At 41.6% G+C, this 10,097-nt stretch overlaps 2 protein-coding genes across 2 annotated transcripts; one reads left to right on the forward strand and one right to left on the reverse strand.

The window, feature by feature from the left end:
* Positions 1-1,836: 1,836 nt before the first annotated feature.
* On the forward strand, positions 1,837-3,024 carry SARC_07636 (hypothetical protein). Its single transcript, XM_014298408.1, has one exon. The coding sequence runs from the start codon at positions 1,954-1,956 to the stop codon at positions 2,791-2,793; it is 840 nt and encodes a 279-aa protein (XP_014153883.1). The 5' UTR covers positions 1,837-1,953; the 3' UTR covers positions 2,794-3,024.
* A 337-nt stretch (positions 3,025-3,361) lies between these two features.
* On the reverse strand, positions 3,362-9,052 carry SARC_07637 (hypothetical protein). Its single transcript, XM_014298409.1, has 8 exons — positions 8,902-9,052; positions 7,692-7,823; positions 6,864-6,998; positions 6,051-6,272; positions 5,749-5,917; positions 5,083-5,300; positions 3,937-4,175; positions 3,362-3,737 (listed from the first exon to the last, which is right to left on the reverse strand). Exons 1-8 carry the CDS (start codon positions 9,004-9,006, stop codon positions 3,479-3,481), a joined length of 1,479 nt encoding a protein of 492 aa, XP_014153884.1. The 5' UTR covers positions 9,007-9,052; the 3' UTR covers positions 3,362-3,478.
* Between the last annotated feature and the right edge of the window lie 1,045 nt (positions 9,053-10,097).

Below are 10,097 nucleotides of genomic sequence, written 5' to 3' on the forward strand. Positions count from 1 at the left end.
TTAATATCTTCTGTGCGCTTCACTGTATTCAAATGGGAGGGTGTGAAATGTTTGTCCTTTATGACGCTCTTTTTATTGTCTGGATATTTCTCAAAGCTTGTATTTAGCTAACAATCGTACTTTCTGCCACCAATTCATGTCGAAATTGGGCGAGTTGAATATATTGCCGTCCTGCTCTGTTTGTAGCAGGTTTGGACTATTGGTCCATACATAGTGATGTGTAATTTCCATTTTTTTTTTCAATCGTTTTTCTGAAGAGCCTCCTAAAATAAAACATGAGGCTGTTTTTCAGGGGGCCATATTTTCTGATGTTAAAAAAAAGAATCTTATAAATACCAATGTATGTAGCCTTCTATAAAGTAAAAAAAAACAGAGGGCGATGTATATATCACTTGTATTTTGTTTTAAAAGAAATGTATGCTGCTGTTTCGTACTGTTTTTACAAAAATCAAACAAAAATCAAACAAAAAACAAATGCACACGACAAACAAACAGGCTTGTTTGCTTTTTTTTAGAAAATATTTATTTCCGACTTGGTAAACGACATGATATTTAACATTGCCATCATGTTTTCGCCGCAGTCAGACTGGAATCTCGGTATCACTCGGTATCCTGTCGCATACGACTACTCACTACATAGTATATTTGGGGGTGAACGACACGACAATTTACGACAGTATCCGAAAGCTGTTTACCTGTCAAACATTGCGACACTGTCCTTTGTAAAATACTTTACTCTTGTATCTAAAATAAAATGTATTACTGTTTTTTAACAAAAACAACAAATAAAAAAATACAACAACAATATTTACATGAACAGTTTAGGCAATATTTCGTGGCGTCGAAACTCCCTTTTTTGTTTTTTTTAAAACGGTGTGGGACATAGCCTTCTAAATTTTAAATTACATGTTTATTATAAATATACATCAGAAGGTTAGTTTTTAAAATAGAGTATGTGGGACTGTGGGGCTAACCTCAAACCGTTTCCCGTTAGAACCTTTGTATATCATATACGTTTACGTTCAACTTTTATTCCATTTACAGTTCTCTCTACGTTCCAGGTGCAGTTTTCGGGTCTAAAATTGAAGTGTGTGCTGTTTTCAATATATGAACCAGTCCTTTAGGAACAACTTAGATGGGTCTTTCTATTCACATTGTAACCGTTATAACGTTTAACAAAAGAAGATATAATGCGTTTACGTTCAACTTCTATCCCGTACTCCTATAACGTAATGAGCTTACTGTGGGCCCGTGTGGGGCGTGGGGCCGTGGGCTCATAAATAAAACTTATTTTACAGTTTACTCTTGTTTTCAAAACATGTAATTTATATGTATGTACTACTTACACATACATATAAAATACTGTAGTTTTAATTTTTATATATATAAATAAATACTAATTTACACAAAAACACAAGATTTTTTGTTGGGAGATCTAGATATGTTTTTCAAGGGTGTAAAACATGTTTCTTTTTGTTAAAGACTCTCAACTCTCAAGTCTCAGACCCAGTCTCAGTCTCTCAGACTCTCAGGTCTCAGACGGTCAGGCCCCCTCTGTCTGTGAAGCGTTGAATTTGAAGTCATGCTGAATGTTCCTGTGTGAGTGAAATAAAACTATAAAGCAATTCTATTTGTCCGTTGTCGTGCTTTTAAAAAAAATCGAAATGGCATACCTTTAAAATTGGGACCGCCAAGGCGCCAACTTGCTCTTATATTTTCAGGATGTGACAACATATTCAACTCGCTTCAGGATTATTGTTATAATGATTGAGAGTACGATCGTTAGCTGAATATGAACCGTAATCGACACCATATTCCATCCAAAAACAATTCCATAAAACAAGTAGACCAGTAAAGCTTTACATAGTTCTCATACTATAAAAAGAGCATCACAAAGGACACTGCTTCACACCCTCCTATTTCAATACAGTGAAACAAACTGAAGGTATAAACATGAAATTGTTTCGCACTACGTTACTACTTGCCACCGCTGCGGCGATGGCAATGGCCGCTTCTTCTAGTTCCATGATGGAGATGTGCTCTGAATCCAACAATAAAGGCAAGTGCCATGGCCTGAGCAAAGATATTGACACGAAACGACACTGCAACCTCAGTGGCAGTGACAAGTGTTCAACTTCTCACTGTTGCAAGGATAAACACCACGGTCATGATGATGATGATGAGGATGATGATGATGTCAAGATGAAGTGCTCTGACGATACCAATCAAGGCAAGTGTAAGGGCATGGGAAAGAAGGTGGATAAGCACAGACACTGCTTCCGATATGGTGATGATAAGTGTGCCAGCTCACACTGCTGCATGGACCATGACGATGGCAAGCATCATGAAGACGATGATGATGAGATGATGTGCCACAAGGATAACAACCAAGGCAAGTGCAAGAGCTTGGGCAAGATGATTGACGAGCACGCGCACTGCAGCAGATATGGTGATGGCAAGTGTGCCAGTTCTCATTGCTGCAAGGACCACGACAAGGATCATGAGAAGGACCATGACAAGCACGAGAAGGATCATGACATGTATGAGAAGGACCACGACACGTATGAGAAGGACCATGACATGCATGAGAAGGACAACGACACGTATGAGAAGGACCACGACACGTATGAGAAGGACCATGACATGCATGAGAAGGACAACGACACGTATGAGAAGGACCATGACATGCATGAGAAGGATCATGATATGGATGAGAAGGATCATGACATGGACCATGAGAAGGACCATGGCGAAGACGATGATGCCAAGCATCATGGTGGTGACAAGTATTGAAGATAGAAATGATCAGCACCATACGGAATGTCCGGTGATGACAGGCTATCTTCATTTCACATAGTTGGTACCAAACTCATCTGCGGCGTTGCAGGAATATATATATATATATATATATATATATATAATATGTATATATAGTAAAAACTTCGGAAAATATCTGATTGCAAACATACATGCCTACTTTAGTATAGTTCACGCCGATCTATCAAACTTGATCTTTAAAAGCATCTTGGTCATGATGCTTCCAAATTGTGTTTGTCACAATTGTTCCACGATCACATTTGGAAAAATGCATCAAAATCTTCTATTAGCACCGATGTTTGTATTTGAAGTACAGTTGCAGACAGAAAGCAAGCAATTCAGCGCCACAATTTTCTGCTCTTAGACTATTCTACCAGTCGTTCATTAATATCTTTAGTACTATATGTATATAAGAACAGTCTCTCATTCATATCTTTAGTGCTATATGTATATAAATATAAGACGCGATTTGAAATATGGTGGCAGAGCACGCGCAAAGAGTAATACTTCCTGTGACTCGGGTGTTCCAAGCAAGCGTCAGATTGCCAACTTTTGCAGATCATGCAACTTTATTGCTGTACATTTATTGCTTTTGGTGGATACTATTCGGTGTCTATCTGATGCATTATGTCACGCACACTATCCTAACCTCATCATCACATCATAACCCTTCAAGCAAATTCATCAGCTGTTGACTATCATTATCCTTTAGAGCTTTGAAAAGTGTTAAAAATTCAGGATTTGATGTAGAGTATGTGTGAGCCATACGGCTATAACCGCCGTTGATTTCTATTAATTTTGCTTTCTCCTCTGCGCGCTCAATCACTTGGCGAGGGACGCCGGCCATGTTAGCCACGTTCATACCATAACTCTTGGAGCACACACCCAGCGCTAGTTGATACAAGAAGGTTACATCACGCCTGTGCAGAGGATTGAAAATGAGCTGCAGATGAGAATAAGTTCGTAATTGTGCATACAACAGTATGCACCTCTGTACCAACTCTGTACCTCAGCAAGATACTTCAGCTACCGCTACTACAAAAAAAATGCGCATATCAAATATACAGAATCTCGATTGAAAACTAGTGCCACTAGAAAAGAAAAACATATTAAACCTACTTGTCCTCGTCTACTAAACAGCTCATGTGCATGTTGGCGACGCTCCTCTCCCTTTTGAACTCCTCGCACAACATATGATAGTGTGTAGCAAACATGGCTCGACAGCCTACATCGTTGATAAGGTGCTTCAGCACGGCAAAGGCTATAGCGTAGCCATCAAAGGTACTAGTACCCCTGCCTAATTCGTCGAGAATCACCAGACTGTTTTTCGTGGCATGTTGTAGAATGTTGCTAGTCTCCTGTATGGGCGGTGTGTAGTGCACGTCATGATGTTCGTGGATGAGTTTCTATTTCATTGCGTACCCGACAGATGAAACTCCGCACATGCTACAAAAGCGAGCTACCCCTAACACAGACAGTAGCACACATAAAGTTCTACGAACTACAAAGCGAGCTATCCCTAACACAGACAGAAGCACAGATAAAGTTCTACGAACTACAAAGCGAGCTACCCCTATCACGGACAGTAGCACAGATAAAGTTCTACGAACTACAAAGCGAGCTACCCCTAACACAGACAGCACAGATAAAGTTCTACGAGCTACAAAGCGAGCTACCCCTAACACAGACAGTCCTAACACAGACAGTAGCACAGATAAAGTTCTACGAACGCGCGTACGTGTACCGGTATCCAAGTGCACTAGAAATGAGACGAACTCGTTGAGACTTCAATATCACCCAGCTGTCTCTCGGTATGTCAGGCATCGGACTTTATCTCCGTCATGTGCAATACACTATCAGACTCGCTAGCGATAAACAATATAACTGCGAACCTGAAGCACTTCAGCGATAAACAACTATATAACTGAGAACCTGAAGCACCTCAGCGATACGCTCAGAGTAAGCAGTTTGCACCGCTAATACGTCCACACATACATGTTTCCTTTCACACCGTTGAATATGCATCTACAAGCGAAATGTGCATGATGTACTGTGCAAGGATTATCAGATCCATATAAGTGCGTATACACCAATATATTTTTACACAACATGACGTCACGATTAACTAAGAGTGTGTTGTATCCCGTGCGTGCTATATTCTCAAGTATGCAGCGCTACACGGAAACATAACCCTCCACAAATGTACCACCCTATTTCTACACTTAAATTTGGACCTATCGCAACTGCATGCCCATCCCTACATACCTTAAGCTCCACCATGAACGTGGACTGACCCGCCAGTATATTGTCGTTCGCTCCTATCCTCGTGAATATTCTGTCCGTGAGTGTCATACGACAGCTCTCGGCGGGTATGAAGCAGCCCAACTGTGCCATAACTATGGCCATGCACGTTTGCCTGAGCAGGGTCGATTTACCCCCCATATTAGGCCCCGTTAGTAATACTATAGGCGCTCCCTTGCTCTCTGTTGATATCGAATGACAAATTGTTAGACTTGGAATCTGAAAGCGGCACGACGCATGTTGGCAAACGTATTCTCGTTCTACATATATGCCAAGAGAATTACACTGTTAGAAAAGTCGTTCGTTAAATGATATCTTATTGGGGTTTCACGTAGGTCTCAAGTCCAATAGAGGAGACGTACTTGATCATTCACAACACATCGATATACGTGCATAGCAAAGATACTATACACATTAATATCTTCATCAGGTAAACAACAGAAGGTATCTTCGATGAGACCCAAATGTATTCCGTTGGGTACATAATAATGCGCTTGATTGACATACATACGTACATAATACATGTTATTGCATCTCCCCTTCCTTGAGACCCATATGTATTCTGTCAGATGCATAATAATGTGCTTGATTGACTTGCATACGTACATGATACATGTTATTGCATCTCACCTTCGTTGAGGCCCAGAAGCGTATCGTTAGGTACATAACCCTCTGACAGTCTATGAGCAATGGTAGGATGGCGCATGGACTTGAGGTCCAGTACAGGAGGAGTGCTGTCGTCACTCTCCATCAGTATCGGCCTGCATCGCGGTTCACCCAAACTCATCGAGCACATATGCTGTTAAGGCGGACGATGATATGTCAAATGATTTGTATATGAGATTACACCCATCATGAGCATAGAAACGGCAATACATCTGATTGACCTTAATTAAGGTTCAAACATGATTAAACTTGTGACGTTAACTTACCAGCGATAGTAAACAATCGAACTCAGATATACAGGCCACGGCCTTCTTCCACAAATCTGAACACGTGTCGAAGCGATTGAGGGTGCGCACGTGCGTTTCCTTGACAACGCGGTTGAACACCGCCCGAGCTTCGGCTAAAGGTAGATGTCTCGCTTCAATAAAACCGGTCCAATACCGTTTTGCAGCTTTTGTCGAGGACTTGAGCATGTACGAACTGGGTACCTAATTTCAAGCAAAAGGAGGTGCATATATTGGTGATTAGAGATTGTGGTGTACTTTTTTTAATTGCGGACCTCCCAAACAGGCGGTTGTACAAGAGGATTGCAGAGATGGGGGAGAGCCATGTTATAGCATGTAGCAAATTGAGTATGTAGAAGTAAACAAAAAAGAGGTGCCGTGTGGACATGGGCTATTTGAAACATCCAAGGCAAAATCTAAATCATCTCCGCTCACGGTGCACCCGCGAGACCGTGCACAGTTGACTGAGTACCCGCATGGAGGCACATGCGCAATACACAAACAGACATAGCCCATCTCGTACGTGTGAAGCAACGCCATCACAATGAATATCTGGGAGTGTAACGGGGCACGGACAACATATGTGTGGTCCCAGTCAATTCATCTCGTCGTGCATGTGCGTGCGCACGCATGATCATACGTATCTGCATATGCGTGTGTGCTTAACTACGCACTAAAGTGGCATACACGTGTATGTTCATGTACTAAGCGGCATACACGTGTATGTTCATGTACCCATCATCTTATGTTACCAACGAACCAGCCTCAAGGCACGTATCTTAATCCAACGCTTACCTTGACTGTAACCGGGATCTCCAGCTGGTACTTCTCATTCCCAATGTCCTTGTAGATCACTTTTTTACAGCCGAGTTTCTTCTGCACTTCCTTCAAATGCTCTTCCAGTTCACCTTCAATCTCCTCAACAGCCGCCTGGCAGCCAACGGATAACAGGACACGAGTCCGAATGAGATCAGTGTTGCATGTTCGAACGTCGTGTGGAGTAATATACAATGTGACTTGATACCAAGGAGTGTTACATCCTTACCCCAATCTCACTTATAGTCATAGTTCAAGTATGTAATACCAATCCATGGATATCAATATATGATACGTGAGGTTGTTATGGTTTGCTATGCATGTGGAGAATGTTGGCTAATTCTTATACACTATCCCACTGGCGCTTTAAGATTCAAGGTATATAAGCAAAGTCTTGTACCGGTGACGCGTGCACGAATATACTGCTCCTATAGCAAACGCGTTCCAAACTTCAACCCTGACAGTATCAATGTGAGTACCTGGGAGGGGGGTGGGACGCGCATACCAACAGAAGTGCATCAATAAAAATATGTACATAGATACACGATCGTTGAGTATACAAATATATATATTCATCCAGGCGTTTACAATGGCACATGCAATAGAGACATAAACAAGTCCCGTGCCATTCGGTGCACACAAACGCAATGTCAATATTCTGCAGCACCATACGTATGATAAATTTGTACTTACATGCATACATTTATAAAACTACATACATGTATATACAAACAAATATACACATACACGCACATTGTGATTTATATATATATATATATATATTTGTATATGAATATTGTGAACAACCTTCGCGGCATCGTAGTCCTCATCCACGCCTTCCTTTGGTACGATATTGTTGGCCAAGAGCGCCTCCTCGTGATCAAAAGATTGCTCAAAGAACTTCAGCGCGTCTTCCAAATCTGGGAATCCCTCGCCAATCTGTGAGATTTAAATGTATTGATTAAACATACGATACAGAATCTATTAAAACTCGCATTTAATATCAGTACTGGGAGATACATGCACCCTGTGAGGAAACCAAAATATACATATACTCGCATTGTGAGTTTGAATAGCTATGTATATGTACAGTAACTGTGAGTAAACCACATGCACACATATATACATACCATGAGTAGCACACACACATACATATACAGTGTTTTTAGTAGCACACATATATACATATACAGTGTTCTTAGTAGCGCACATTCATACATTTACAGTGTTTTTAGTAGCTTGAGCAGCGTTGGCTGGCACCCAATCGTTGTACATTGTATCACTATAAAACCAAATCTGTATATAACCTACTCATCTATGCGATACCTACACAATCACCTGTGCACATCTATACCTACTGTGAGTAGAACAAATATAAACATACCTACTGTGAGTAGACCACATATACATATATACATACTGTGAGTTGAACACATATAGACATAGATATACTATGGGTAGATCGCGTATAGTCAAATACATACTGTGGGTAGATCGCGTATAGTCAAATACATACTGTGGGTAGATCGCGTATAGTCAAATACATACTGTGGGTAGAACGCGTATAGTCAAAAACATACTGTGGGTAGAACGCGTATAGTCGAATACATACTGTGGGTAGAATGCGTATAGCCAAATACATACTGTGGGTAGAATGCGTATAGTCAAATACATACTGTGGGTAGAACGCGTGTAGTCAAATACATACTGTGATTAGAATACGAATATACATGTATGCACATACTATGAGTAATCTCATGAGAAAGGGTGACCGGCACTATGCTATGGCCGACTCTTCTCCCTTCGCTGTGCATAGTATCACCATTATACAAATCTATAGAAACAGACACAACTTTTTTTACCACACGCTCAAACATCTGTACATATATATACTTACTGAGTAGAGAACATTCAGATATATACAAACTGAGTAGAGAATATTTAGACATATACATACTGAGTAGAGAATATTCAGACATATACATACTGAGTAGAGAATATTCAGACATATACATACTGTGAGTAGTTTCTTGAGCAGCGGTGACCGGCACTGTGATATGGCCGACTCTTCTCCATTTGCTGGGCTTTGTAGCGCCACCACATCGGTGTACAGACGACGCATGGTTTGTATGAGGGTGATAAACTGTACCAATGGGAGATTGCCTGTAGCATGTATAGAGAAGTAGGTATACATGAGGTTCCAGGACCTTCATTCGATAGCCTGCGAAGTGTACAATCAGTATGAGAGTGATGAACTGTACCAATGAAAGATTGCCTGTAGCATGTATAGAGAAGTAGGTATACATGAGGTTCCAGGACCTTCCTTCGATAGCCTGCGAAGTGTACAATCAGTATGAAAGTGATGAACTGTATCAGTGTGAGATTGCCAGTAGGCAATGAAGGTGTGCTTTTAAGAAGGTACACCTGGTTCTTAGTTCGATAGTCTCTGTAGCACATGGGTTATATGAGGGTGACGGCATTTATCAGGGGGAGGATTGTCCGTAGAATGACTATGTCCGTTTATTTGGAATAAACTCTGACGAACAAAAGGGGCACACATCTGTAGCCCTATGTGACGCACAGCGGGCACAGTCCTTGGACGAGAGTGATACGCTGCGCTGGCGAGCCATTGACGGTTGAATGTTATATTAAGTAAGTGCACATGAGTTTTCACGCAGGTGACCTTGGTTTATAATCTGGTATTCCAAACGTTCAGTCACGCCCTGGGCGGAAACGGCAACCCACCCCCGAAGTGCAACTCGGGTTGTTTGGCCAACCCGCCACAACACCGCACACCAACATGACTACATGCGTGCTCAGCGCATACACTCTCGGGCATGGCCTACACACACACTCATTCCACACATCACACCCTCGTCAGTATACGCACGCAGATACACGAACCGCAACACATGCACACGACCGTACTCGCCAGTGCTCGCCCTGCCGTAACCTCAGCACGTCCTCGGTCATGCAACACAGACGACATCACAAATCACACAGATAGAAACGACTACACAAACGGCATACATATACTGCAACATAACGGCACAATAGCTCAAGCCTACACACCCTCCATAGTTTTCTTTGGCAGGTTCCCAGAACACCACAAAACAGCAAAGATAGAGCATACACACTGTGAAACACAACATCAGCTGTTCAGTATGAATGGCTTGCACGTATTACAAACGCACACACACAACCGCACACCAT

The sequence above is a fragment of the Sphaeroforma arctica genome (assembly GCF_001186125.1).
Source record: "Sphaeroforma arctica JP610 unplaced genomic scaffold supercont1.617, whole genome shotgun sequence".
Taxonomy (NCBI): Eukaryota; class Ichthyosporea; order Ichthyophonida; genus Sphaeroforma; species Sphaeroforma arctica.

Coding starts and splice junctions, on each gene's coding strand:
- SARC_07636 (XM_014298408.1), top strand. CDS start 1,954: ATGAAATTGTTTCGCACTACGTTACTACTTGCCACCGCTGCGGCGATG.
- SARC_07637 (XM_014298409.1), bottom strand. CDS start 9,006: ATGCGTCGTCTGTACACCGATGTGGTGGCGCTACAAAGCCCAGCAAAT. Junction 5,301..5,748: donor GCTTCTGGGCCTCAACGAAG/GTGAGATGCAAT, acceptor CGATATCAACAG/AGAGCAAGGGAGCGCCTATA. Junction 4,176..5,082: donor CGTTCATGGTGGAGCTTAAG/GTATGTAGGGAT, acceptor CCGCCCATACAG/GAGACTAGCAACATTCTACA.